The sequence below is a fragment of the Hylobates moloch genome, unplaced genomic scaffold (assembly GCF_009828535.3).
Source record: "Hylobates moloch isolate HMO894 unplaced genomic scaffold, HMol_V3 SCAFFOLD_6, whole genome shotgun sequence".
Lineage (NCBI taxonomy): Eukaryota > Metazoa > Chordata > Mammalia > Primates > Hylobatidae > Hylobates > Hylobates moloch.
The window spans coordinates 92,829,480-92,856,385 of NW_026652281.1; the positions used below are offsets into that span (position 1 = coordinate 92,829,480).

Genomic DNA, 26,906 nt, shown 5'->3' on the forward strand with positions numbered 1-26,906 from the left:
CTGCCCGGCCACCCATCGTCTGGGAAGTGAGGAGCGCCTCTGCCCAGCCACCTATCGTCTGGGAAGAAGTGAGGAGCGTCTCTGCCTGGCCGCCCCGTCTGGGAAGTGAGGAGCGCCTCTGCCCGGCCGCCCCGTGTCTGGGAAGAAGTGAGGAGCGCCTCTGCCCGGCCGCTCCGTCTCGGAGGTCTACCACGGAGGCCAGAAGCAATGTGGGGGCTGGACGTGGTGGCTCACGCCTGTGGTCCCGGCACTCTGGGGGGCGAGGCGGGTTGATCACTTCGGGCTAGGAGTTCGAGACCAGTCTGGCCAACATGGCGAAACATGAAAAATACAACAGACAAACCAACCAACCAACTCAGTGACAACAAAACAGGTCTACCCTGGAGTCATACTCTAATTTTTTCTATTTTCCTCCCTTTCTGATCCTTTATCCCACTTTCTGTTTCTTCCTCTTCCTTCTCCCTCTTCTTTGTCAAATTGAGGATTGAGTTATTATCACTGATCCATATAAAGTCCCTCTCACATTTATTTTAACTCCCACCCCCCATTTCTATTCCCCGACTTCCCATGTGCAACCTTCCTAATATGTCTGATATGCATCTTTTTGTTTGTATGTATTTTTAGAAAATGTTTATTGTTTTTGTGTGCAAAAAAAATTAAAAAAAAAAAAATTCTTGGCCGGGTACAGTATTGCTCATGCCTGTAATCCCAGCACTTTGGGAGGCTGAGGCAGGCAGATCACTTGAGGTCAGGAGTTAGAGACCAGCCTGGCCAACATGGTGAAACCTCGTCTCCAATAAAAATACAAAAATTAGCCAAGAATGGTGGTGCCCACCTGTAATCCCAGCTACATAGGAGGCTGAGGCGGAAGAATCACTTGAACCCGGGAGGCAGGGGTTGCAATGAGCTAAGATCGCACCACTGCACTCCAGCCTGGGCGACAGAGCAGGACTTTGTCTAAAAAAAAAAAAAAAAAAAATCTTTGGATATCAAAAGATTTTGCTACAAAGGGGCTGCATTCCGACTAGGAACAGATGAAGTGAGTATAGAGGCAGCTTGCGATGGGCAGATGGATGCTGGCTTCTCCAGGGTCCCTCCTGACCCAATTCACTCACATATCTTGCCTGGATCCTGTAGGGGTCTGTAGCCCCCATGCCAGAAAATCCCAAGTTGGCCATGCTAATCCAGCCTTCTCTAGATGCAGTTAAGCCCTCTCTGCCCCATTCGTTGAGGGTCCAGAAGCACAAGAAGCAATGCCCTGCCACTGTGGCAGAAGGGAGCCTCCTTCCATTAACAGCCACGGCTGGAGCCCCAAATCTGCACCTAAGAGACACACAGGCTTTTATCTCCGGAGATTTCTCTCTTAGACGCCCCTGGGACACGAGGGAGGGGGTGGACCCTGAGCCCGGAAGTCAGGGCGCCGCCTCCTCACCCCAAAATCTTCCCTGCAAGCCCAGCGACCCCTGCAAACACTGCCTGTTTCTGCCAGGGATGTCGAGATCTAACAAACCCATTCTGTCTTGAGGATGACTCACGTTTCCTCGGTTTAAAAAGTCATTGAATTCCAAACAATGCCGCCTAGTCCCAGCCTTGCTTGTCTTACAATCATGTGCCTTTCTCGCCTCTCTTCTCACTGAAAGCCTCAGACCCCAGCTGCAGGGGTTTTCCGGGTCAGAGGGAAAAAAAAACAAACCAGCAGCTTTCTGTGTGTCTGGCCGGGGTACTTCCCATGTCTGCTCTCAGCCCTGTGTCCTGGGGAGACTGTCCTGGGGAAAACCTGGGGAGCCCAGCCCCTCCCGGGCCTCAGAGCCTCACCTGCAGGCAGCCAGGTGCCCGAGTTTGTCCTGCACACTTGAGGCCCTGGCCTGGGCAACTTCTGACAGCTTGCCCCAGCCTCCAGCCACAGGGCTGCCTACCTAGGCCAAGCTACAATCTCACAAACTCACACAACACAGGCACAAATTCTGACCACTCTCAGAGGGAATTTTTTTTTTTTTTTTTTTTTTGAGGCAGAGTCTTGCTCTGTCACCCAGGCTGGAGTACAATGGTGTGATCTTGGCTCACTGCAATCTCCGCCTCCCAGGTTCAAGCAATTTTCCTGTCTCAGCCTCCCGAGTAGCTGGGACTAGAGGCACGCGCCACCACACCTGGCTAATTGTTGTATTTTTTGTAGAGACAGGGTTTCACCATATTGGTCAGGCTGGTCTCAAACTTCTGACCTCAGGTGATCCACTCGCCTCAGCCTCCCAAAGTGCTGGGATTACAGGCGTGAGCCACCACACCCGGCCGGGAAAAATATTTTTAAGATTCCAAATGGCTTCTTATAAATCCACTCAACAGCTCCTCACTTCTACTCCCCTCCTGGGACAGTCAAGCCTGTGTCCTTCCTGGCTCATGGTTCCCCAAAAAACTGTGCACCTCGGTGTGGTGGCTCACTCCTGTACTCCCAGAACTTTGGGAGGCCAAAGTGAGAGAACTGCTTGAGCCCAGGAGTTCAAGACCAGCCTGGCAATAAAGTGAGAACCCTCCTCTACAAAAAATAATAATAATAATAATTAATAATAATAATAATAATAATAATATATATATATGAATTAGCAGGGCATGGTGGCACGTGCCTGTAGTCCTAGCTACTGGGGAGGCTGAGATGGGAGGATCACATGAGCCCAGGGGTTCAAGGCGGCAGTGAGCCATTATCGAGCCACTGCACTCCAGCCTGCACATAGTGAGACACTGTCTTGAAGGAAAAATAGAAAAACTGGACCCCTGAACCATCAATCCTCACCTCCACCCCTGGCTCTGCAGACCAGCTTAGGTCAGTGAGGATGTCAGGCCACCCCCCCACACCCTGCGACTTCTTTTAGGGAAAGTCACAGTGGTCCTGTCATAGCCACTTCCAGTATCCCCACCCAGACTCACCACCAGTGGCCAGGGAACCATGTACAACTTCATGTGCAGCTGAAACAGGTAGAGGATGAAGAGGACGATTGTCACCAGCCAGAGGAAGACAGCGACGAACATCACCCAGCCATAGGCCGGGTACAGGTGGTACGGGGTGTCCGCAATCAGCGCCCACACCAGCAGCCCCAGCACCTAGAAGGGTCAGACAGGGCAGGGTCGGCCAGAGATGCGGTTTCATTTCTTATCTAGCTAAGCAATATTGGCCAGGCACAGTGGCTCATGCTTGTAATGTCAGCACTTTGGGAGCCTAAGGTGTGATAATCGCTGGAGGCCAGGAGTTCACGACCAGCCTGAGCAACAGAGCAAGTCCCCATCTCTACAGAAAAATTAAGGCCGGGCACAGTGGCTCACACCTGTAATCCCAGCACTTTGGGAGGCTGAGGTAGGCAGATTACCTGAGGTCAGGAGTTCGAGACCAGCCTGGCCAACATGGTAAAACCCCGTCTTCACTAAAAATACAAAAATTAGCCAAGCATGGTGGCATGTGCCTGTAATCCCAGCTACTTGGGAGGCCGAGGCAGGAGAATTACTTGAACCTGGGAGGCAGAGGTTGCAGTGAGCTGAGATCACACCACTGCACTCCAGCCTGGGCGACAAAAGTGAAAATCCGTCTCAAAAAACAATAATAATAATAATAATAATAATAGTTAGCCAGGTATGGTGGTGCGTACCTGTGGTCCCAGCTACTCATGAGGCTGAAGCAGGAAGATCACATGGGCCCAGGAGTTAGAAGCTGCAGTGAGCTATGATCATGCCACTGCACGCCAATCTCAGAGACAGAGTGAAATTGTCTCAAAAAATAGAAAAAATTTTAAAAAGGAATGCTGACTTGGCTCGTGGGATACACCACTGTACTGGGGCCCTGACCTGCACTCTCACTCCTCATCCAGGTCTCAGCTGAGATGTCAGGTGCTCCAGGACACCCCCACGCCTCCAGCTGGCATCCCAGAGCCCTCATCAGCGCTCCCAGGGCCCCCCAGGCACCCACCATCCAGGGCCATAATGGTTCCCTTCCCCAGACTGCGAGCTCCACGAGGGCACGGCCGTGGCTGTCTCACAGCTACGTCCCCACACCCAGCACAGGACCTAGGCCCTGCCAGGGGCTCAGTAAAAGCTGCTGAAAGGAAGATCAAGTCACCACAGTCCCAGAGGCGGGAAGACAACAGCCCTGTGTCCTCCCTCCCAGCTGGGCCCAGCAGAGAACATCACAACGGCCTCTGGGTGACCTCCTGCCCGACACCCTACGTCTCTAGCTCTCCCAGATGCCCTTCTATACAGGTGATGCCATCTCACGGGTGAAACTGGGCCTCCAGGAAGCCAAGGGGCCTACCTGTCATGCTGTTCCCACATGGCAGGATGGGCCCGACCATCCCAGCAGAGCATGGGTAGTGGCTAACAGCATGAACTCCGGAGCCCAGCTGTCTGGCTTCGATCTCAGCTCTCCTTACCAGCTGTGTGGCCTTGGGAAAGTGTATAACCACCCTTGCTTATCAAATGAGTATAATGACCATTCCTACCTTGTAGAGCTACTGTGAGGACCCACAAGTTCATGCACATAAATGATTGCAACAGAAGTGTTTTTTTATTATTCCACAAGTCCAAACTAGACTGCACAGACCTCAGCCCTCACAGCCACAGAGAATTCTCTGTGGTAGGTTTGTCGACTCACTATGCAGACTGTCTCAGAGTGCGAGCCAGCAAAGGGCCAGCTGAGGCAGCGCCCAGGGAGCTCGTGGAGGCCCCCAGAAGCACCTCGGATGTGGCCATCCTGGGCCTCCCCAGCCCCTCCTACCCCCCCACCCCTTGCTGATGGAGATGCTCTGGAGAGTGCCTTCTCCACGAGGGCACTCTCTGGAATCCCTGGCCATGGAGAGGACATGAGGGTCTAGCTTTGGAGAAAGGCTCCATCGCCAGTCAAGACATACAGAGGTGTCCTCTTTTTCCCCTTGTCAGCGCCCAGGTACGTGGCACCAAGGCTGCGTAGTGACCTTGCCACCAGCCCAAGGACAAGTCAGCGGGATCAGAAAAGCCGCTCCGGAGCAGGACCTGCCTCTGGCTGCTAGGGTTTGGAGACAGAAAGTCCTGGCTGCTCCCAGCAGCTGAGGGGCTGCCACCAGCCCCTAGAGCACCTGAGGGCCTGGGCCCAGAGCACAGAGCTGGGGTGCCTGCCAGGCACCCCATCCAAAAGCACCCTCATCAAGGACCAGAAGGGAAGCTCCTGTGTGGATCCCTACAGAAGCCAGGGACAAGACTGGGGGGCCTGTAGCTGAGCTGGCCCAGGGAGCCCTCAGCCCTCACAACCCTCCTTCCTCTGCCTCCTCCCCATCCCCCAGGGATCTGGCTCGGGAAGGGTGTGGCCCAATGGGGAAGTGGCAGGTGGGGCCTCCAGCTTGGAAGTCAAAAGCTGTGTGGCTGTGTGACACTGACCGAGTACCTTCCCTGCTCTCCGAGGAAGATTCTGGGTTTTGTTCTTTGCTGTATCTTCAGTGCCCAACAGTCCCGGACACACAATATACGCTAAATACACAATGTGCTTAGGAACTAACAATCCTATTCCTGCATCCATGACAGATATCAGAACCCTGCCCTGCACACGCGCTGTGTATTGAAAGAGGAAGCAGCGGGGCTGGGCGTGGTGGCTCATGCCTGTAATCCCAGCATTTGGGGAGGCCAAGGTGGGAGGATTGCCTGAGCCCAGGCATTCAAGACCCCATCCTGGGCAATATACAGGGAGCCCATCTCTGCCAAATAATTTAAAAATTAGCCAAGTGTGGTGGTGGTGCGTCTGTGGTCTCAGCTACTTGGGAGGCTGAGAGGGGAGGATCGCTTGAATCTGGGAGGTTGAGGCTACAGTGAGCCATGACTGTGCCACTGTACTCCAGCCTGAGCAACAGCAAGACCCTGTCTCAAAATAAACTAAAATAAATAAAATTAAAATTAAATTAACAAAATAAAATAATAAGAAGCAGGTGTCCATCTGTGAACTGCCCCCGGCCTCGCCTCCCCCCAACCCAAGTAAGGGGCTCAGCCCGAAGTGGGAGGCCCAGGGAAGGCGTCCCTCTCTCCAGGGCTCAGCACCTGCTCCTCCCCACACTGGGGTGAAGCTCCAGCGACACAGCCCCCCCACACACAGCACCCTGCCAGCCTCTGCTGCCCGTCAGCACTCTCCTTTCACCGCCACAAGCAGGCCAGGTGAGGGCAGGCAGGTGAGGAAGCCAGGACGGAGCCACAGGGCCTTGCCCGCTGTCACACACCAAGCTGGGGGCAGAGCCCTTACAAGTGTGGACCCAGGGCAAGATGTCTCAGAACAACACCCTGCCAGAAACAGACACACCTGGAGAGGCCACGAACCCCCAGAGCCGGGGGGAGGCCAGTGTTCTGAAGGAGAACAAACACTTCAGGCAGCACGCCTCCGTCCCTTCTCCAGGTGAGAACTGGGTGTGTCCAAGATAAACAATTTATTTTTTCATTTAAAGCCAATTCCTCATGGGCCTCCGCTGCCACTGTATTGCCAGCTTCCAACTAACTAAAGTCAGAAAATGCAATGAACCAAAAATCAAGAAAAGGCCAATTCAGGTTTCCACTATCATACGCCTATCAATCACCTGTCCCATGACTCACAGCCTAGGTCACAATAACCACTCAATGCCCTCCCGCTCTGTGCCAGACACGTCTCATTGATTCCTCCATCACCAGACCCTCCTCAAATGTTCTATTTGTTATCCCCATCTCCCAAAGGGAATCTCAGGAGGCGATGTGCCTGTGGTCACTGTGGGTAAAGGACAGGGCAGGTGGCCGGGCGCAGTGGTTCACACCTGTAATCCCAGCACTTTGGGAGGCTGAGGCAGGTGGATCACTTGAGCTCAGGGGTTCGAGACCCGCCTGGGCAACATGGGAAAACCCCATCTCTACCAAAAATATAACATTTAGCTGGGCATAGTGGCATGTGCCTGTGGTCCTAGATACTTGGGAGGCTGAGGGGGAGGATCAATGGAGCCTGGGAAGTCAAGGCTGCAGTGAGCCATGATTGAGCCACTGCACTCCAGCCTGGGTGACAGAGACCCTGTCTCAAAAAATAAATAAAAAATTGTAAAAGGATAGGGAAGGACAGGAACCCAGATCCATGCTTCCTCGGAACCTGCGCTACTATGAGTTATTTAGTGAAGTGTAAAAAATGAGGACACTTCAGCTGGCTCCAAGAGCCAGGCTGGGCTGGGCACCCAGGCTCCCCCCCGCCATCCCCCATCCCTGCCCCGCCCTGTGCTGTGCTCCAGCCCCACCCCTGGTTTCCAGATCAGCAAATGCAGCGTCCAGATGAAGCCGGTGGATAAGCACTGGGAATTTCTGGCATTCTTTCTGGCTGTGCTGCCTGGCTCTGTGCCTGGGGAGCCACCTTGGTTTCTGCCCTAGAACAAGGAAGGTTCATTCCTGCATTTGAACCAGACAAACTGGTTTCTCCTGGTCCCTGAGACCCCAGCCCAGTCCCCCCAGAGAGACCCTGCTCGGAACAGGGCACCCAACACAGGCCTCGCTGTGGGCATCTCTCTGGGTTCATACATTTAACAAACGTCTATGGAGAAGGGGCCAAGAAAGATCTCACTGGCAAGGTGATGATAAGCAAAGACCCAGGGAGGTGAGGGAGGGGCAGGAAGGGTGCCACATGGGTATCTGGGAACACAACTCTATGCCTTCACCCCTGGGCCCTGTAGGTCTCTCTTGCTTACGTGTTCATCTGTCCCCGTGTTTTTCTGCAGGTGTCTACATGAACATCTAACTGTCTCTCTCCTACACACACAGGCAAACCACATCCTCCCCTCCTTCCCAGCTCTCTGAGGTCCCTGCCATGCCCCCGCCAGACAGGTCCTGCAGATAAACAAAGGGAACTGTCTGGAAATCTCAAGGGCACAGGGCCTTTTTTTTTGCTTTTCTGAAAACCTGAATAATTTGGATTAGGAACTTTTTTTTTACATATGAAGACTACAGTGTCAAAAATGACCTTTGCATCTTCAAAGAATTTCCAAACAATTTGGTAACAAAGAGATGTTTTTGTTAAAACCACCTGCAGGATCAGAAAGAAGATTCGTCACAAACGCCCGACCAAGAGGCACTCCTTGCTCCAGTGAAACCCTGTTATTACAGTTTCCCCAGAAGCTACCAACACTGACAGCCAGACAGGCCAGGTTCCTGCAGGGTGCATGCCCTTCACTGACTCTGAGGGAAGTTTTTCCTCATCTCTTGTTGTGGTTTGCAATGTTTTCCCCAAAATATGTTCAAGTTCTAACCCCTAGTACCTGGAAATGTGGCCTTATTTGAAAACAGGGTCTGGCCAGGTGCAGTGGCTCATACCTGTAATCCCAGCACTTTGGGAGCCCGAGGTGCGTGATCAGTTAAGGACAGGAGTTTGAGACCAGCTTGGCCAATATGGAGAAACCCGTCTCCAGTAAAAATACAAAAATTAGCCGGGCATGGTGGTGGGTGTCTGTAATCCCAGCTACTCAGGAGGCTGAGGCAGGAGAATCACTTGTACCCAGGAGGCAGAGGTTGCAGTGAACTGAGATCGCACCACTGCACTCCAGCCTGGGGGACAGAGTGGGACTCTGTCTCAGAAACAAAACAAAACAAGGCCTGGCACGGTGGCTCACACCTGTAATCCCAGCACTTTGGGAGGCTGAGGCAGGTGGATCACCTAAGGTCAGGAGTTCAAGACCAGCCTGGCCAACGTGGTGAAACCCCGCCTCTACTAAAAATACAAAAAATTAGCCAGACATGGTGGCATGTGCCTGTAATCCCAGCTACTTGGGAGAGGCAGGAGAATCGCTGGAACCCAGGAGACAGAGGTTGCAGTGAGCCAAGACTGCGCCACTGCACTCCACCCCAGGCAACAAGAGCGAAACTCCGTCTAAAAAAAAAAAGAAAGAAAGAAGGAAGGAAGGAAGGAAGGAAGGAAAAGAAAGAAAGAAAGAAAGAGAAAGAAAGAAACAAAGGAAAAGAAAGAGAGAAATAAATAAAATAAAATAGTGTTTGCAGACATGCTCGAGTTAAGGGGGGTTATACTGGATTGGGGGCATCTCTAATCCAATGACCAGTGTCCTTGTAAGAGAAATGTGGGCACAGAGACCACAAGGGGAAACCATCGTGTGAAGACAGGGCAGAGACGAGAGTGATACATTTGTAAGCCAAGGCACACCAAGGCTTGCCGGTCACCACCAGAAGCCAGGAGGGGGACATGGGACAGGTTCTCCCTCAGAGCCCCAGAAGAAAGCAACCCTGCCAACACCTTGATTTCAGTAACCGAGACAATATATTTCTGCCACCCAGTTTGTGGAACTTTGTTACAGCAGCCGCAGGAAATGAATAGGTTTTTCTCAGCTGCTCTCTGAATCTGTGGATGGGTGTCATGACCTTGTTCACCTGAGTGACACTGGCATTGGTTCTGTTGGAGGGGTGGCCTATCGACTCCTTGAATTCATGCTCTGGCCCTGCCAACTTAACTAGCTGTGTGACCTCAGGCAAGTGGCTTAGCCTCTCTGTGCCTTTGTCTTCATCTTTCTTCATCTTTGAAATGTATCTACCCCCTAGGGTGGTTTTGTTTTGTTTTGTTTTTGAGACAGGGTCTCACTTTGTCACCCAGGCTGGAGTGCAATGGCGCTATTGCAGCTCACTGCAGCCTCGACCTCCTGGGCTCAAGTGATCCTCCCACCTCAGCCTCCCAAGTAGCTGGGACTATAGACATGCACCACCACTCCTAGCTATTTTTAATTTTTGTAGAGGTGGGGTCTCCCTATGTTGCCCAGGCTAGTCTAGAACTCCTAGGCTTAACCAATCCTCCTGCCTGGGCCCTAGGGTAGTTTTGAGCAAGGTACTTAGATCGGCAACCAGCATAGGCTTAATATTCAATATGGCCAGGTGTCATGATCACCCTGAGGGGTTAAGAACATGGGTTTTCAAATCAGGCCCTGGGCCTACTTTCCTGCATTCGCCATGGTGTGTGCGGCTCCTCAGGAGGGTGAGGCCTCACTGAGAGCATGACAGTATCCACATTCAAGCACCAGGCACAGCCCGGGCACAGATAAGGACCCAGTCAGTGCCAGCCCCACCCACCTGACAGATAAGGTAGTGGTGCTCCCACAGGAGGCCCCAGAAATCCAGCCCAGCCCTCAGATCTTCCTTGAAGCTGCACTCCCTCAGCTCCTCATAGGCTGAGGGGCCTTGGGCAGACCCCTTCACCCCTGGCACAATGGAAGCAGGGAAGTTTGGCTTGCTGTTCTCTGAGATTCCCCGCAGCCTGAGGTCAACACTCCTGAACATGGGCCTCCTCCAGGGGCCCCAAAGGGAGGGGTTCGACCAACCCTATGGACTCTGAGCTGTCATGCAAAGACAGTCACCCCAACTCTTTTCACCCTCCTCACTTCCAGGGCAGCGTCAGACCTTTGTGGGCTCACTGTGTGGCCTTGGGGGAGTCACCTAACCTTTTTGGTCTGTTTCCTCAACTGGCAAGTGAGGAAATTGGGGTACAGGGACCCTAGGGGGACACCTGGTCACCTCACAGGTGTGTCATGCAGATGAAACCATGTGAAAGAAAACATTAAAAGCCATAGCAGTCGTGAACAGTCGTGAGGGCTGTGAGACAGTCCAGGGCTGGGGGAGGGAAATCCCAGAGAGGAAAGCCATGAGGCAGGAAGGCAGCCACGGCCTAGAGGACACCAGGGCTCAAGCTCAGCAGCTGCCAGGGCTGGCAGGTCACAGGAATGACTACAGTGGGCTAGGGAGTCTCTCGAGTGGCTGCTGGGAATGCAGGCCTGGGGTGACCAAAGTTTCTAATTTTTCAAGAGACACTAGAATTCTGGATTTTATATGGAAATCAGCTATTTATTTATTTATCTGATGGAGTCTCGCTTTGTTGCCCAGGCTGGAGTGCAGTGGCGCAATCTCGGCTCACTACAACCTCTGCCTCCTGGGTTCAAATCATTCTCCTGCCTCAGCCTCTCAAATAGCTGGGATTACAGGTGCGTGCCACCACCATGCCCGGCTAATTTTTTTTTTTTTTTTTTTTTTTGAGACGGAGTCTCGCTCTGTCACCCAGGCTAGAGTGCAGTGGCGCAATCTCGGCTCACTGCAAGCTCCGCCTCCCGGGTTCACGCCATTCTCCTGCCTCAGCCTCTCCGAGTAGCTGGGACTACGGGCGCCCACCACCGCGCCCGGCTAATTTTTTGTATTTTTAGTAGAGACGGGGTTTCACCGTGGTCTCGATCTCCTGACCTCGTGATCCGCCCGCCTCGGCCTCCCAAAGTGCTGGGATTACAAGCGTGAGCCACCGCGCCCGGCCTTGCCCGGCTAATTTTTGTATTTTTGGTAGAGACAGGGTTTCACCATGTTGGCCAGGCTGGTCTCAAACTCCTGACCTCAGATGATCCACCTGCCTTGGCCTCCCAAAGTGCTGAGATTACAGGCATGAGCCACTGCACCTGGCGAAAATCAGCGTTTTAAACATGGGTGACTGAACCAAAGGTTTTAGAAACAACGTGACGGCCAAAGGGGCCAAGGCAGCAAATCCTTCCATGGCCCCCGAGTCCAAACACAGTCCCCAAGTCTATCCACAACCCCCTTTTCCAGTCCCCGAGTCCTTTACTGGCCCCTGAGTCATTCCCCAGCCCCCGAGTCCATCCCTAGCCCCCAAGTCCTTCCCCAGCCCCCAAGTCCATCCATGGCCCCCGAGTGCTTCCCAGGCCCCCGAGTCCTTCCCCAGCTCCGGCCTCTCTATTCCCACTGCTCCATCCAGGAAAACCATGCCCAGCGTGGCAAAGCAAACTCTTCCTGGGGTCCCCCTCACTGGGGACACATCTGGGCAAGCCAAGGACACTCAGAACTCAGCCTGGCCAGGCTCGGTCCCCACCCCCGCTCTGGCCCTTCTCCCTACAGTGAAAGGGACTTTATGGGGACAAAAAGCCACCCATTGTATCACACGAGACAAAGGGGCAGGGGACAGAGGCTCCGGGCGCCTAAGCTGGCCACGACACAGCCACACACCACCCCCTGCCTGTGTGAGAGGGAGGGCACCTTGGAATTCCCGTGCCATGCATTCCAGCATTCGAGGATCCTGGAGTCATCCCCGCTCTCCAGGAAGGCAACAGCAGACTCGGAACCCAGCCCCAGTCCACTAGACCTGGGCAGTACTGAACAGCCCTAAGCTCTCTTTTGTCATTGGAAAAATGGGCATGTAAGTCACCAAACGGAGTCATTCAGTCATTAAACAAACTGTGCCAGGAGCTGTTCTATGCCCTGGGAACACAGTGGGGAGCTTGGCAGCGAGGGTCCCAACCCCAGGCCACAGCCACCCCACCCCCACCTCCCGCGTGGGCCCTGCTTCCTGGGGCTATGGCAGGAGGACGATGCTGGAGGTGGGGGCTTAGACCTGGTCCTCCTCCAAGGCGTTCATTGTATCGCTTGTTATTCCTGAGTCCTGGGTCTCAGAGCAGAGAGCATTTCAATGCCAAAGGCAGAAGAGGTTGCAGCACACCTACCCCAGTGGCTGAGCCGCCCCTGGACCCCCAGCAAGGTCCTGCAGCCCCGACGTGTACTTGCAGCCAAGGAGCCACTACCACCTCATCCTTGCTGTGAGGTCCCCCCTTAGGGCTTTAGAAAAGTCTTCCCAGCCGGGCACGGTGGCTCACACCTGTAATTCCAGCACTTTGGGAGGTCGAGGCAGGTGGATCACCTGAGGTCAGGCATTCCAGACCAGCCTGGCCAACATGGTGAAACCCTGCCTCTAATAAAAATACAAAAAGTTAGCTGGGCGTGGTGGCGGGCACCTGTAATCCCAGCTACTTGGGAGGCTGAGGCAAGAGAATTGCTTGAACCTGGAAGGCAGAGGTTGCAGTGAGCCAAGATCGCACCATTGCACCCAGCCTGGGCAACAAGAGCAAAACTCTGTCTCAAAAATAAAAAAAGAAAAAAAAAGAAAAGTCTTCCCAACTTGAACTCAAACTACCCCCTACTTAATCCCACCCCGTTCCCATTATGCCCTCTGGTCAGATCAAGTAGGTCCTCCCTCCACAGGCAGCCCCCAGGTGTGTAAAGGCAGGTGGGGGCCTCTTGAGTGATACTCCAAGGCCCCCTCTGGCTCTCAGAGCAGGTGGCAGCACTCACAGGTGGGATCTCAGAAACTCAGAGCTCCCTGCCTGCCGGTCCCCTCCTCTGCTTCCTCCCTCCTTCCCAGGGTCTCCTAGGCCTACCCCACAAAGCCTACCCAAGCCTCCCCAGCACCCAGGCCCCTCCAGCCACACAGAGCGTTCCCAGGAAGGCCTTACCCTCCTTGTAAAGTCCCAGGTGGAGCCCTGCATTCATTCCCTCCAACTCCCGCCCCCGCAACTACCCTGCCAGGCCCCCGCCAGGGCTTTACCCCCAGGGCCTTCCTCCTTCTGGGCCCAACCCTTTCAAGGGAAACACTTGACCCATTCCACTGATGAGGAAAACTGAGGCTCTTCGAAGATCTGGACCTGAACCAAGGTCATGCCTGGTAAGGGCTGGGACCTGGATAGTTCTGTGGCCCAGGCTCCCCTTCCCCTGTCACCTAGGATGTGGGGACATTCCCCTGGAGACTACTGTATTTGAAGAGAGCATCACTGCTCTTGAAGCCAGAGCTGAGAGGGGGCAGTGGCAGAACTCGAACCCAGGGCAGCTGGGATAACAAGAAGCTTACAGTCTCAGCACTCCAAGGCCACCTCATCCTTCCATTGGCCCCTCCAGAGAAAGAACCAGCTGCTGTTGGGAGTATATAGAGCTTCATCAGCCCCGTGCACCCTGGCCTCGGCCTGCTGGAGGAATGGGGGTGCTAAAGTGAGGATCTTCCTCTCTCCCTGGACTTCCTGCAACACTGGTTCTACACCCAATGCTGGCACTGATGTTCTCGGTGACCTGGAGCAAGGCTTGTCTGTCTCAACTTCAAGGAGGGGCCCACTGGCAGAGCACAGTGGCTCATACCTGCAATCCCAGCACTTTGGGAGGCCAAGGTAGGAGGAACGCTTGGAGCCCAGGAATTTGAGACCAGCCTGGGCATCATAAGCAAGATCCCCATCTCTACAAAAAAACAAAAACAAAATAAGCCAATTAGCCAGGCACGGTGGCGCATGCCTGTGGTCCCAGCTACTTGGGAGGCCGAGGCAGGAGGATCATGTGAGCCCAGAAGGTCGAGGCTGCAGTGAGCCATGATCACACTACTGCACTCCAGCCTGAGTGACAGAGTGAGACCCTGTCTCAGAAAAAGTTGGGGGTGTGGGGGGCCAGGCGCGGTGGCTCACACCTATAATCTCAGCACTTTGGGAGGCCGGGCGGGTGGATCATGAGGTCAGGAGATTGAGATCATCCTGGCTAACACGGTGAAACCCCGTCTGTACTAAAAAAATACAAAAAATTAGCCGGGCATGGTGGTGGGCGCCTGTAGTCCCAGCTACTCTGGAGGCTGAGGCAGGAGAATGGTGTGAACTCGGGAGGCGGAGCTGGCAGTGAGCCAAGATCGTGCCACTGCACTCCAGCCTGGGGGACAGAGCGAGACTCCATCTCAAAAAAAAAAAAAGTTGGGGGGGCAGTGCTCCCATCCTGCCACCCTCACATAGAATGGCAGATGTGAAAAAGCTCATCTGGTGTCTGACCCCAGCCCCAAATAAAAGCTAGAACATCCTAGAACAGGCCTGTGTCTGTTCCCTAGCAGCTCAGGATTTGGGCCCTACCTGACCTTTGACCTGTCTCCCTGCCCGCAATTCCCTGTGAGACCTTGGGGTACCACCCTGGCCTCTCCCCACTGGACAAACAGGAGGGACCAACCCAGCCCGACAGCAAAGGGCCTGGGCCTGGCTTTTGTCACAATCAGGGCTCGGCCCACTGGGCTGCCAAGAAAGACAGCACCCCCACCACCCAGGTTCCCAATCACCATGGAGACCTGGGCAAACAGCAGCCATGGGGATCCCTCAGATAATCTCTGAATGGGAAATCAGGGCCCTGGTCCTCACCAAATACTGCCACAAACAACTTACTGGCTGATAAGGAGTGACCAATGCCTGTCCCTGCCAGGTCAACAGCAACAGCAACAGCCTGGGAGACTTTATCCCAGTAACCTGTTCTCCTTCCACTCATAGATGGTTGGGAAAATCACCCGAGGTCCCTCAGCCGTAACACTGAACTCAAGGCTATTGCTCCCTGTTGTGTGATGCTGGGGAAAGTGCCTTTCTCTCTCTGGGCCTGAGGACATTCAAGCGCCACCTTCATAGCTTTTGCCATATCCACGAATGTGTACTATTTTTTATTGTTTTGGCAATAGGGTCTCACTCTGTTGCCCAGGCTGGACTGTAGTGGCATGATGACAGCTCACTGCAGCCTTGAACTCCTGGGCTCAAGCAATCCTCCCACCTCACCCTCCCAAGAGCTGGGACAGGCACGCACAACCTTGCCTGGCTAATTTTTAAATTTTTGTAGAGACAAGGTCTAGCTCTGTTGCCCAGGCTGGTCTCGACCTCCTGGGCTCAAGTGATCCTCCCGCTTTAGCTTCCCAAAGTGCTGGCATTACAGGTGTGAGCCACCACACCTGGCCCTATTTTTTTCTTTACTCAATATTTGCATTTATTTCAAAGTTTTAAATGTGATTTTATCTTTGAAAGATGTAATACATATGACATGATAGGTATCCAAATAGCGTATTCAGCATCATGTCTTCCATTTGATACTCAACTTCTGGAGGCAACCAAGAGTGCGTTTTGTTTTTGTTTTTGTTTTGAGACAGAATCTTGCTCTGTCACCCAGGCTGGAGTGCAGTGGCGCAATCTTGGCTCACTGCAACCTCTGCCTCCGGGGTTCAAGCGATTCTCATGCCTCAGCCTCCCGTGTAGTTGGGACTACATGTACGCACCACCATGCCAGGATATTTTTTGTCTTTTTAGTAGCGATGAGGTCTCACCATATTGGCCAGGCTGGTCTCGAGCTCCTGACCTCAGGCAATCTGCCTGCCTCGGCCTCCCAAAATGCTGGGATTACAGGTGTGAGCCACTGTGCCCGGCTCAAGAGTAGTTTATTTATTATTTTTCTGAGATGGAGTCTTGCTCTGTCACCCAGGCTGGAGTGCAGTGATTCAATCTTGTCTCACTGCAAGCTCTGCCTCCCGGGTTCACACCATTCTCCTGCCTCAGCCTCCCAAGTAGCTGGGACTACAGGCGCCCACCACCATGCCCGGCTAATTTTTTGTATTTTTAGTAGAGACAGGGTTTCACTGTGTTAGCCAGAATGGTCTCAATCTCCTGACCTTGCGATCCGCCCGCCCCGGGCCCCCAAAGTGCTGGGTTTCAGGCGTGAGCCACCACGCCCGGCCAAGAGTGGTTTCTTATGTGTGTCTCCAGGGACTACACACACACACACACACACACACACACACACACACACACGTGCATTTCAGATAAGCGTGTCTTGTATCTGTGTACTTCTTCCACACAAATGATAGCATGCTACAATTTTGTACCTTGCTTTTTTCACTTAAATATGTAGCCTGGAGATTGTCCCTCGTTACACACAGAGCTGTTGCATTGTCTTCTGTGAGGGGTGGGGGGATATCTTTTTACTCACTGCATCATGCACCGTTGTACAGATGTATCATAATTTATCTAAACCGGTCCCCATTGATGAACTTGTATATATCACATATATAAGCTAATTTTAAAAAGGAAACTTAAATCACTAGGAAGTGGGAAACCTGTATTATCTATCACAATAGAAGCTAACAATGTAATTAAATACAACAAATATGTAACAATGTTAATACATTCCAGACAGATAGAACTGGAGTGAAAAAGACTGAACTATGATTCAATTTCCAGAACCCAGAAAGAAAAAAAGGAAGAAGAATGAAATAAAGAAATTCAGCAACAAAAAAACTAAAACAAAATTTTGCAAGGCAAAAAAAAACACCATGGGGGGGAAAAAACCCAGCAAAACAAACAAATTAGGAAAGAAATATTTGCAAATAATCCAGAACTCCTAGCAGTTATTAAGGCAAAGACCAACCACACTCAGTAGAATGAGCAAAGAATACAAACAGATTGGCTGGGCGCGGTGGCTCACGCTTGTAATCCCAGCACTTTGGGAGGCCGAGGCGGGCGGATCACGAGGTCAGGAGATCGAGACCATGGTGAAACCCCGTCTCTACTAAAAATACAAAAAATTAGCCGGGCGTGGTGGCAGGCGCCTGTAGTCCCAGCTACTCAGAGAGGCTGAGGCAAGAGAATGGCGTGAACCCGGGAGGCGGAGCTTGCAGTGGGCCGAGATCGCGCCACTGCACTCCAGCCTGGGTGACAGAGTGAGACTCCGTCTCAAAAAAAAAAAAAAAAGAATACAAACAGACAAGGAAATACAAATGGCTCTTAAACATCTTTTAGATCCTGGCACCGAGGCTCGCATTTATAATTTCAGCACTTTGGGAGGCCGAGGCGGGAGTATTGCTTGAGCCCAGGAGTTTGAGACCAGCCTGGGGAATATAGTGAGACTATGTCTCTAGCAAAAATTAGCTGGGCGTGGTGAGGAGCACCTGTAGTCCCAGCTACTCGGCAGGCTGAGGTGGTAGGATGGCTTGAGCCCAGGAGGCGGAGGTTGCAGTGATTCCTGATCGTGCCACTCCACTCCAGCCTGGGTGACAGAGTGAGATCCTGTCTCAAAAACAAACAAACAACCCAAACACATTTTTTAAAAGGTCAACCTCACTGATAAGAGAATGAAAATAGGCTAGGTTTGGTGGCTCATGCCTGTAATCCCTGCACTTTGGAAGGCTGAGGCAGGCAGATCACCTGAGGTCAGGAGTTCGAGGCCAGTCTGGCCAACATGGCGAAACCCTGTCTCTACTAAAAGTGTAAAAATTAGCTGGGCCTCGTGGCTCATGCCTGTAATCCCAGCACTTTGGAAGGCTGAGGCAGGCAGATCACCTGAGGTCAGGAGTTCAAGACCAGCTTGGCCAACATGGCAAAACCCCATCTCTACTAAAAATACAAAAATTAGCCGGGCTTGGTGGTGGGCGCCTGTAATCCCAGCTACTCGGGAGTCTGAGGCCAGAGAATTGCTTGAACCCGGGAGGCAGAGGTTGCAGTGAGTCAAGATCATGCCACTACACTCCAGGCTGGGTGACAGAGTGAGACTGTCTCAAAAAAAAAAAAAAAAAAAAGAGAGAGAAATGAAAATAATACTACATTGACCTATCATTTTGGTCTATTAGATTGGGGCACATCCAGAGGTGTGTTAAATCACCATGTTGGGAGGCTGTGGGAACAGGAACCTTCCAGGAGGCATGCTGTTGCGAGCAGGAAGGGTGTGACCTCTCCGGAAGGCATTTGGCAATCTACATCACAATCCCAAATGCATATACCCTCCCACCCAGTAGTCCCACCTCTGGAAACATATCATACAGATGCACTTGGTGGCATTTCTTGCAGCAGGGTGCACAACAGCAAAGGAATAGAAAACCCGAAGTGTCTGTCAACAAAGGGACTGACCACACAGTCACACCACAGCTGCATGATGGAATACTACAGAAGCCATAAAGAAAGAAGCAATTGCACTCCACACACTGAGACAAAAGGACCCCCAAGATTCATTTTTTAAGTGTAAAAGAAAAAGTGCAGAAGGATGTGGCTAGACTATATATCTTGGGGAGACTATATAAACTGGGGATAGGAATCTAGAGCCACATTTGCATAGATCTCCTAAAAGAAAGTCTTAAAATGGGATATAGAAAACTGAGAGTGGGCATGAAGGAGTCAACTTTCACCAAGAGGGAACACAGATTTTTCACTGTACTCCTTCCCAGTCTATTTTATTCTTGAGCATTGTAAATACATTACCTATTAAAGAAATTAGGGGCCAGGTGCGGTGGCTCACGCCTGTAATCCCAGCACTCTGGGAGGCCGAGGCAGGCGGATCACCTGAGGTCAGGAGTTTGAGACCAGCCTGGCCAACATGGTGAAACTCTGTCTCCACTAAAAATACAAAAATCAGTCAGGCCATGGTGGTGCATGCCTGTAATCCCAGCTACTTAAGAGGCTGAGGCAGGAGAATCACTTGAACTTGGGAGGCAGAGGTTGCAGTGAGCCAAGATCACGTCACTGCACTCCAGCCTGGGTGACAGAGCAAGACTCTGACTCAAACAAACAAAATAAAAATCAAGAAAAAGAAATTAGGTAAATAAAGGTATGAAAAAAATGGACACAGCTTGCTGTGCACTGATAGAGAATATCCCTAGGTGTATTGCCATGGGGAAAAACATGGCTTGGCACACGCACAGACAGCACCTATCTGTGGTTAAGTGAGGATATGGGTTTTTTGTAGAAATATGCATCCACTCACCCTGGAATGAGACACAAGGCATGTGGTTGCCTGGGGTGAGGGCAGCTGTGGGGCATGGTCAGTCAGGGATGAGAGAGATTACATTTTCATGATTACCCTTTCTACCATTTGAGTGCTTTGTATTATGTCTCTGTAATTTTTTTTCAAAAAATGAAACAATTCCATCAGTAGAGAAACAGCTAAATGAGCAGAGGCTGCCAGGACACTACGGGTTACTCCACAACAGTTTACAAGGAAGGAAGACAAGTCTCAGAACATGAAGAGTGGCCGGGTACGGTGGCTCATGCCTGTAATCCCAGCACTTTGGGAGGCCGAGACAGGTGGATCACCTGAGGTCAAGAGTTCAAGACCAGCCTGGCCAACATGGTGAAACCCCGTCTCTACTAAAAATACAAAAATGAGTTGGGTGTAGTGGCAGGCACCTGTAGTCCCAGCTACTCGGGAGGCTGAAGCAGGAGAATGGCGTGAACCCGTGAGGCAGAGGTTGCAGTGAGCCGAGATTACGCCACTGCACTCCAGCCTGGATGACAGAGCACACGAAGAGCTCTCAGATGCACCAAGTATGAGAAAAGCAACTTGCTGAACAAAGGATACAGAATAAAACTATCAATGTTTTCAAAAGTGCACAGGAAAAAAGACTAGAAACACCCAAAATAGTTGTCCCCTTAAGGACAGAGGTGGGTAATCCAACTACAGCTTTAGTGTAATCTGTACAGGTTTTTTTATTTTGTGAGAAGAATGTATTCATATATTCATAATGTAATTACAAATTAATTCCCAAACACTCAATACTCCCCCCATTGCAGTAAGTGGGGAGTGTGTGGGGGAACTAACAATACAAGGCATTTATTGCTCTGTGCAGCGGAGCTGGGTTGGATGAAGATATTGGGCATGCAGGGCCTGGAATGCTGTACTACAAAGACTGAACCACCCACAAATCTCAGTGCTAAGGGAAGCCCCGGGAGTCTCAGACATTGCAATCCCAGTGTGACCAAGCCCTGCTCACACCTCACTCGGACTCCAACAATCTCATCTAGGTAGCCCCTTCCTGGAGACCAGAGTTGGCTTTCAGTCCCTGCCCTGCCCTCCATCTGCAGAGGAGCTGGTCTGCCTCCTGGGGCTGGAGACAGAGCCGGTATCACCATAAGGAAGAACTTTCCAACACTCCCAAGTGCCCAAGGATGGAACAGGCAGCCTTAAGAAGAACTGAGCTCCCTGTCTCTGGAAGTACGCAAGTTCATGTTGGAGATGCTGCAAAGGGACCTCTTATGCTTGCGTAAGAACCCTCGGATCCTATAACCCTGTGAATCCAAACTGTCCTTCATTCCCACATGTAGTGCTAGGCTAGCTCTTTGCAGGCATGATCTAGATCCTGCCATCACCATCTAACAGACAAGGAAGTGAGGCTCAGGGAAATTTGGGAACTCCCCCAGGATCATGCAGCCAGAAAGGGACAGAGCCAGGATTTGAACCCAAGGGTCTCAGCGTCCAGGCCTGTGTTCCCATCACCACTCTCCATGCCACCCCATGGATCATGGAGATCTAGGGAAGGCTTCTCCTCTTCTTCTTCCTTTTTTTTTTTTGTTAAGAGTAGAGGACTGGGTGCGGTGGCTCACACCTGTAATCTCAGCACTTTGGGAGGCCAAGGCAGGTGGATTGCTGGAGCCCAGGAGTTCGAGACCAGTCTGGGCAACATGATGAAATCCCATCTTTACAAAAATTATAAAAACTTAGCCAGGCATTGTGGCATGTACCTGTCGTCCCAGATACTCAGGAGGCCTAAGGTGGGAGGATCGCCTGAGCCTGGGAGGTTGAGGTTGCAGTGAGCTGTGATCACACTACTACACTCCAGCCTGGGTGACAGAGCAAGACCTTGTCTCCAGGAAAAAAAAAAAAAAAGTAGGGGTCTTACTCTGTCACCCAGGCTAGAGTGCAGTGACGTGATCATGGCTTACTGCAGCCTCAAACTCCGAGGCTCAAGCAATCTTCCTGCCTCAGCCTCCCAAGTAGCTGGAACTACAGGCATGTGCCACCCTGCCACCTGCCCAGCTAGGTGAGGCTTTTGATCTGTTATTCACCTGCAAAATGGGAATTGTGTGGCCACCCCCAATCCCAGGAGGTGGGGCAAAATGGAAGGACAGAAGGTACCAAACCAAATGGCCTTACCGCCACAGGGCATTCACACAGCTTCCACATCCTGGGCCTCAAGGACGCCTACTGACTGACAGGTCTCTCTGTACAAGTTCTGGTCTGTCCTGATCCTCCTTCTCCCTTCCTATGCCAGGAAGCCCTCCCTGATGGCCTTGGCCCCTGATGAGTCTCCCTTCCTGAAGTCCCCCTTTTCCCCCTCCAAAGCACTCTAGAACTTCCCACCCCCAAAATAAACAAGATGAGGAAGCATAGCTAGAGCCAGGTTTTGGATTTCCAGATCAAAGTGCAAAGCCAAGCTTGCCACTCTATCCTGTGTGACCTTGGACAAGTTCCTCACCCTCTCTGAGCCTATTTACTTATCAATAAATCCAGATAAGATCATCCTTCTCCCCACGGCTTGGGGAGGCTTGAAACAAGGAGAGATGGGCACCTAATAGCACTACTTTATACTTATTGTAAAAAGGCTTTGGGAGCTCCCCATAAGCAAATAACCATGCCTTCTGCATTCTTCCACCTGAGTTACACAAAAATCTGTAGCACTGACGCCTTTTTTTAAAAAAACCAAAAGAGTTGTCTGTAGATCAAACTTGCCTGCCTTGTGACATGAATCTGTTGGTCAGAAAAAAAATTAAAAAACAAAGACCTGCCTCCTTTTTTAGACGCTATTTGCATAGATTCTTCATGTTTCCCTTTTTGCCTAGGCTGCTAGGAAGTTCAACAAATAATCAACAGCCTTAAACTTGCTGCAAGTCAATTCTCCCCTCCACACCACCAGCTTTTAAAGATATATTGCTTTAACTCTTCTGTCTTATGTGGTTTAATATCATATTCCATCTGGTGTTCTTTCTGAATCTACAAGGAATAAGGATAGTGATAAATCAATGAACACCACCAGATATCTGTGAAGAATACTGAGATTGGTTCTTCAGGACACATTCTGATACCGAATGAAAAGTATATCTCCTTCTCCAGGAGCTGGGAGCCTTTCTACCCACCTTCCCTTCCTCCCACCACACCAGGAACATTCATCAAATCCTCAGAAACAGAAGGGTTTGATGAGAAGCTTCCATCTTCTCATTTATTTCCTGCTCCATGAAGCCTTCTCTGATCCCTCTGGGAGAAGCACATCCTCTGGGCACCTCTCTCACTGACCAAGAGCTCCTGGAAAGCGGGCTCTGGGCCCAGGGTCCCCACCACTCCCTCCACAATGACAGATCCTGGGAAGGTAGCAGCAAAGCCACACGTGGTCATTGAGACTATAGGCCAGAAAAGTCAGAAAAATCACTCCTGTGGAGGAGGGCTGTGAGATCTTGGGCAAAGAACTGGCCTCTGAGCCTCAGTTTTCTCACCTGTAAAATGGGGCCAACGAAGAGGATCTAAAGGCCTTAGCAAAGGGCCTGAGCCTAGTGCTGGCCTGATAGATGGGAGCTACCATGGCTTCCCAGCAGATGGTGGTGCCTGTTGGATGAACCCCCACATATCCCATTTCAGACCCAGTGGAACTGTCTGTTGCCAGAGAAACGGCTCAGGATGCAGCTTCTCCAACAAGCAGATTTTTTTTTCTTTTTTTTCTTGAGACGGAGTCTCTCTCTGTCCCCCAGGCTGGAGTGCAGTGGTGCCATCTCGGCTCACTGCAAGCTCCGCCTCCTGGGTTCACGCCATTCTCCTGCCTCAGCCTCCTGAGTAGCTGGGACTACAGGCGCCCGCCACCACGACAGGCTAATTTTGTTGTATTTTTAGCAAAGACAGGGTTTCACCGTGTTAATCGGGATGGTCTCCGTCTCCTGACCTCATGATCCGCCCGCCTCGGCCTCCCAAAGTGCTGGAATTACAGGTGTGAGCCACCGCGCCCGGCCCCAACAAGCAGATTTCTAAGGTACTAAAATGTGCAGGTCATTTTCAGAACTCTGATGGGAGACCCTCATCCTCCCAAAGGCACTGCAGGTAGGGGGCAAAAGGAGCCCACTGCCCTCACACCCAGTCCTTGAGAGTCAAGAGACCCAAGTGCCAAGATCTATTACAGGACTCCTGGTGAGTCCTTCTACCTAGACGTCAATGTCTACTTCTGTGTAACGGGACCCAGATGCTCAGGGCTGGATTGCTGAGCCCTCTGGGGATGCCCCCACTCACCCCCAATCAGGAACACAAGCCTTCTCTAGAGGAAGCTACCAAGACCCTTGCAGCCCACAGCAGCAACATCCTCCTCTTACTCCAATGACTTCCATTCCCCCTATTGCCCTTATTGCTAGTCTCTTTCTTTTTTCTTTTCTTTTCTTTTTTTTGTTTGAGACAAAGTCTCATTCTGTCACCCAGGCTGGAGTGCAGTGGTGCGATCAAAGTCACTGTAGCCTCGAACTTCCAGGCACAAGGGGTCCTCCTACCTCAGCCTCCCAAGTAGCTGAGACCACAGGCGCATACTACCATGCCTGGCTATTTTTTTTCCCTTCTTTTGTAGAGACAGGTTCTCAATATGTTGCCCAGGCTGGTTTTGAACTTCTGGCCACAAGCAATCCTCCTGTCCGTCAGGGGCCAGCCTCAGGATCCACCTCACCAGGGATGCTGAGGGGTCCCTCACAGGGATCTTGCCGCTCATCATCCTCCACCCAGCAAGATCCCTCTTCTGTTCCAAAACCTCTTAAGGCCACCAACAGAACCTAGACCCTGTAGCTCACAGAAGTTACACAAGGCCCTTGGCTTCGGTCCACACCAGAAACAAGTGCTTCAACTCCAGCACCACCAACCTGTTGCCTACTCCCTGCAAATTAATTCAACTTTCTCATCACCACATCTTGGCTCACACTGTTCCCTGCCCTTGGAACACCCTTTCCCTGCCTCTGCCTCAGATTTCAGTGAAATTTCTGCTCAAAAACCACCTCCTCCAAGAAGCCTTCCTGGTCGTAGAATTGCTCTCCTTCTCCTCTGCCCTTTCGCACCACTTCTCACACCCACCTGGCTCTCCCCTGGGCAGCCAGGCAGCTGCTCAGGGCTGTGCCCCTCACAACCAGCCCAGAGCCGAGCATTCCAGCAGTGGCGGGGTCAGTGGCTCTCCCCATCTGCAGAATTAAATGATTCCAGGAACTAGACCTCTTCCCTCAGAAGATAGAATCTTCTCCCCCACACCCCAAAAGAGAAACAAACAAAAAACTCTGGGAGAAGTGTTAAAAATGTAGATTTCTGGCTGTACTTTCTGAGATTCAAATTCCAATTGCACATTTTTTTCCGGGGGTGGAGTCCAATAATCTAAATTTTAAACAAACCCGCCAGGAGATTCAGAGGCTGGGGAGGGGGCCCACAGAGATCTGAGAAATCCTGAAATGAGATAGCACTGACCCAGGTGGAGGTGGGCCCGCACCTGGAGAGGTCAGGGGAGGGAGACTGGACCTCAGCCCAGGGTCTGGCACCAAAGCAACCACCCTGCCCTCCAGCTTGGGCCTCGCAGCAGCGCTAGCACCCAGCAGTAGGAGACAGTGGGAAATGTCCACTCGCTGGATTGCTAAGAAATACAGGTCCTGGCCCAACTCCAATTCCACCTGAGTCCTCTGAAAATGTATCAGGCCCTCACACACCTTCCAGGCTCTCACGAAAGGGTGGCAGAGGAAGAAGCTAACATCCGGGCCTGTGGCTGGTGTGGGAGTGGAGGATGTTCCCATGGGTCCGCCTCAGTTGGGGTCTGTACAGGGGTCTGGGGGAGAGTAGGAGTCTTGCCCCTGGCTACCCACAAACCCCACCCTCCAGCGATATCTGGGCCCCGTGGGGCTTGGCTAAACCGGCTGAAACCTGGCGGGTCACCCAGAGAAAGCTAGAAGAGCCCGGTTCCCGCGTGGGCGCCCACAGGGTAGTGCCTGAGTGTGCATGTTGGGGAGTCGGATGTGCCCTCTAGATTAGATGAGGAATGTTCATGGGTGCGGCCACCCGGAGCCGCTGGGAGCGGGGCAGAAGGTGGTCAGAGAGTGGACTTTGCCTCAGACTGGGTTCCCTAGAGGGCTGGGGGCACTGTCCGGGCAGAAAGAGGGGTGAAAAAGACAGAGGAGGGAAGGGACGGCTGGGAAGGGTTGGGGGGTTGTGCGCAGTGACTGTGGCTTCGGTAGGGGCTTCTCTGTGGCCGCTGGTAACCACCTTGAAGGGGGCACGATGGGGCACGGGCAGTGGGCACTCTGTACACGATGCAGGGTGCTCACGCTCGCAGGGACGGCCACGGAGGAGTCTCGTGGTGAGAGGGATGCAGGACGATCTTGGGGGCGTCCGTGCGGGAAGCGCCCTAGGGGTACGCGCAACGCGTCGGTGAGAGTGTGAGCCCGGGTAGGGAGCGCAAGGTTCGCGAAGAATGAACGCAGCGCCGGAGTCCCTCACCCATCCTGGCCGGACCGGGACCTCCAGGCCAACCCCGTGGGCCCGCGCGCGCTCTCACCGGCTGCAGCAGCATGAGCGCCCCGAGGCGGGAGCGCACGAAGCCCAGGTCCGGGCGCAGCGCCGACACCGAGGCTCCGGCGCCCTGCGCAGGACTGCTGGTCCGCGTGCTCACTTTGGACGGGAACTCGGCCATGGCGGCTCCGCTCGCCTCCCGAGGTCGCTACGGCCGCCGTCGCCGCCCCTCCAGCGGTGGGTGCCGGCTCCCGCGCCGCTTTTCCCCGAGGCTCCCGATCCCGGTGCGGCTCCGGGCGCTGCAGGAGGCGTCGGGGCTGGGAGCCTGGGGCGCCAGGTGCGGCCGAGATCCCGGCTCCGCCCCCGCCTCCGGGGCCGCCCCCTTAACCCTTTGCTCGCCGCCGCCGCTACAGCCGCGACCGGTTAGTGGGCAGCCGCGTCCACTCCCCGGACCAGTAAACAACCCCGGGTCCGTGAATCGGCTCCGCCAGCACCAGCCTAGACCGCTTCGCCGGCCTCCCCCGGGGCAAGCCGCCTGCTGGGAATTTTCCGGCACTCGCCCAGGCCGTGGTAGCTTCCGCGCCTAGGGATAAACTTGTGGTGGCTCGCGGGGGACACCGCTCTCCCAGGCGCTTTCTGCGCGCTGTGCACCCTCGGCCTAGACCCTGCGCAGAGACTCTTGAAGGGTCCCGGGAGGGGGGCTGGATGCGGTGGCTCCTGCCTCTGATCGCAGCACTTTGGGAGGCTAAGGTGAAAGGATAACTTCAGGCCAAGAGTTCGAGACTAGCCTGGGTAACACAGTGAGATATCCCCCCCCCGCAACCACCGTCTGTATTTTATAGAAAAGAAAGTAAAGAAGAGTCCCGGGAGACCCAGCGCGGGGATGGGGAGGGTCTGGGTAAGCGGTGGGTAAGCGGTAGAAGGGGGAGGTCCTTTTCTGCCTATTAATGCGGTTTTCACTTCTGAACATATTTTATATAACTTAGATGATCGCGGAGCCTCAGTTTCCTCGTCTGTCATATAGATATGAAGGAAACCTGCCTCACAGAGCGTTGTAGGGAATA

At 52.7% G+C, this 26,906-nt stretch overlaps 1 protein-coding gene across 1 annotated transcript in view; it reads right to left on the reverse strand.

Annotated features, from left to right (window-relative positions):
* Positions 1–26,172, reverse strand: part of PLLP (plasmolipin) — a 35,242-nt gene extending 9,070 nt beyond the window's left edge. The window contains exons 1-2 of the mRNA XM_032157433.2: positions 25,889–26,172; positions 2,920–3,093 (exon numbers count right to left, since the gene is read on the reverse strand). Of these exons, the coding sequence (XP_032013324.1) occupies positions 2,920–3,093; positions 25,889–26,023 (309 nt within the window). The 5' untranslated portion in view covers positions 26,024–26,172. The remainder of the gene's footprint in view (positions 1–2,919; positions 3,094–25,888) is intronic.
* Positions 26,173–26,906: the final 734 nt, after the last annotated feature.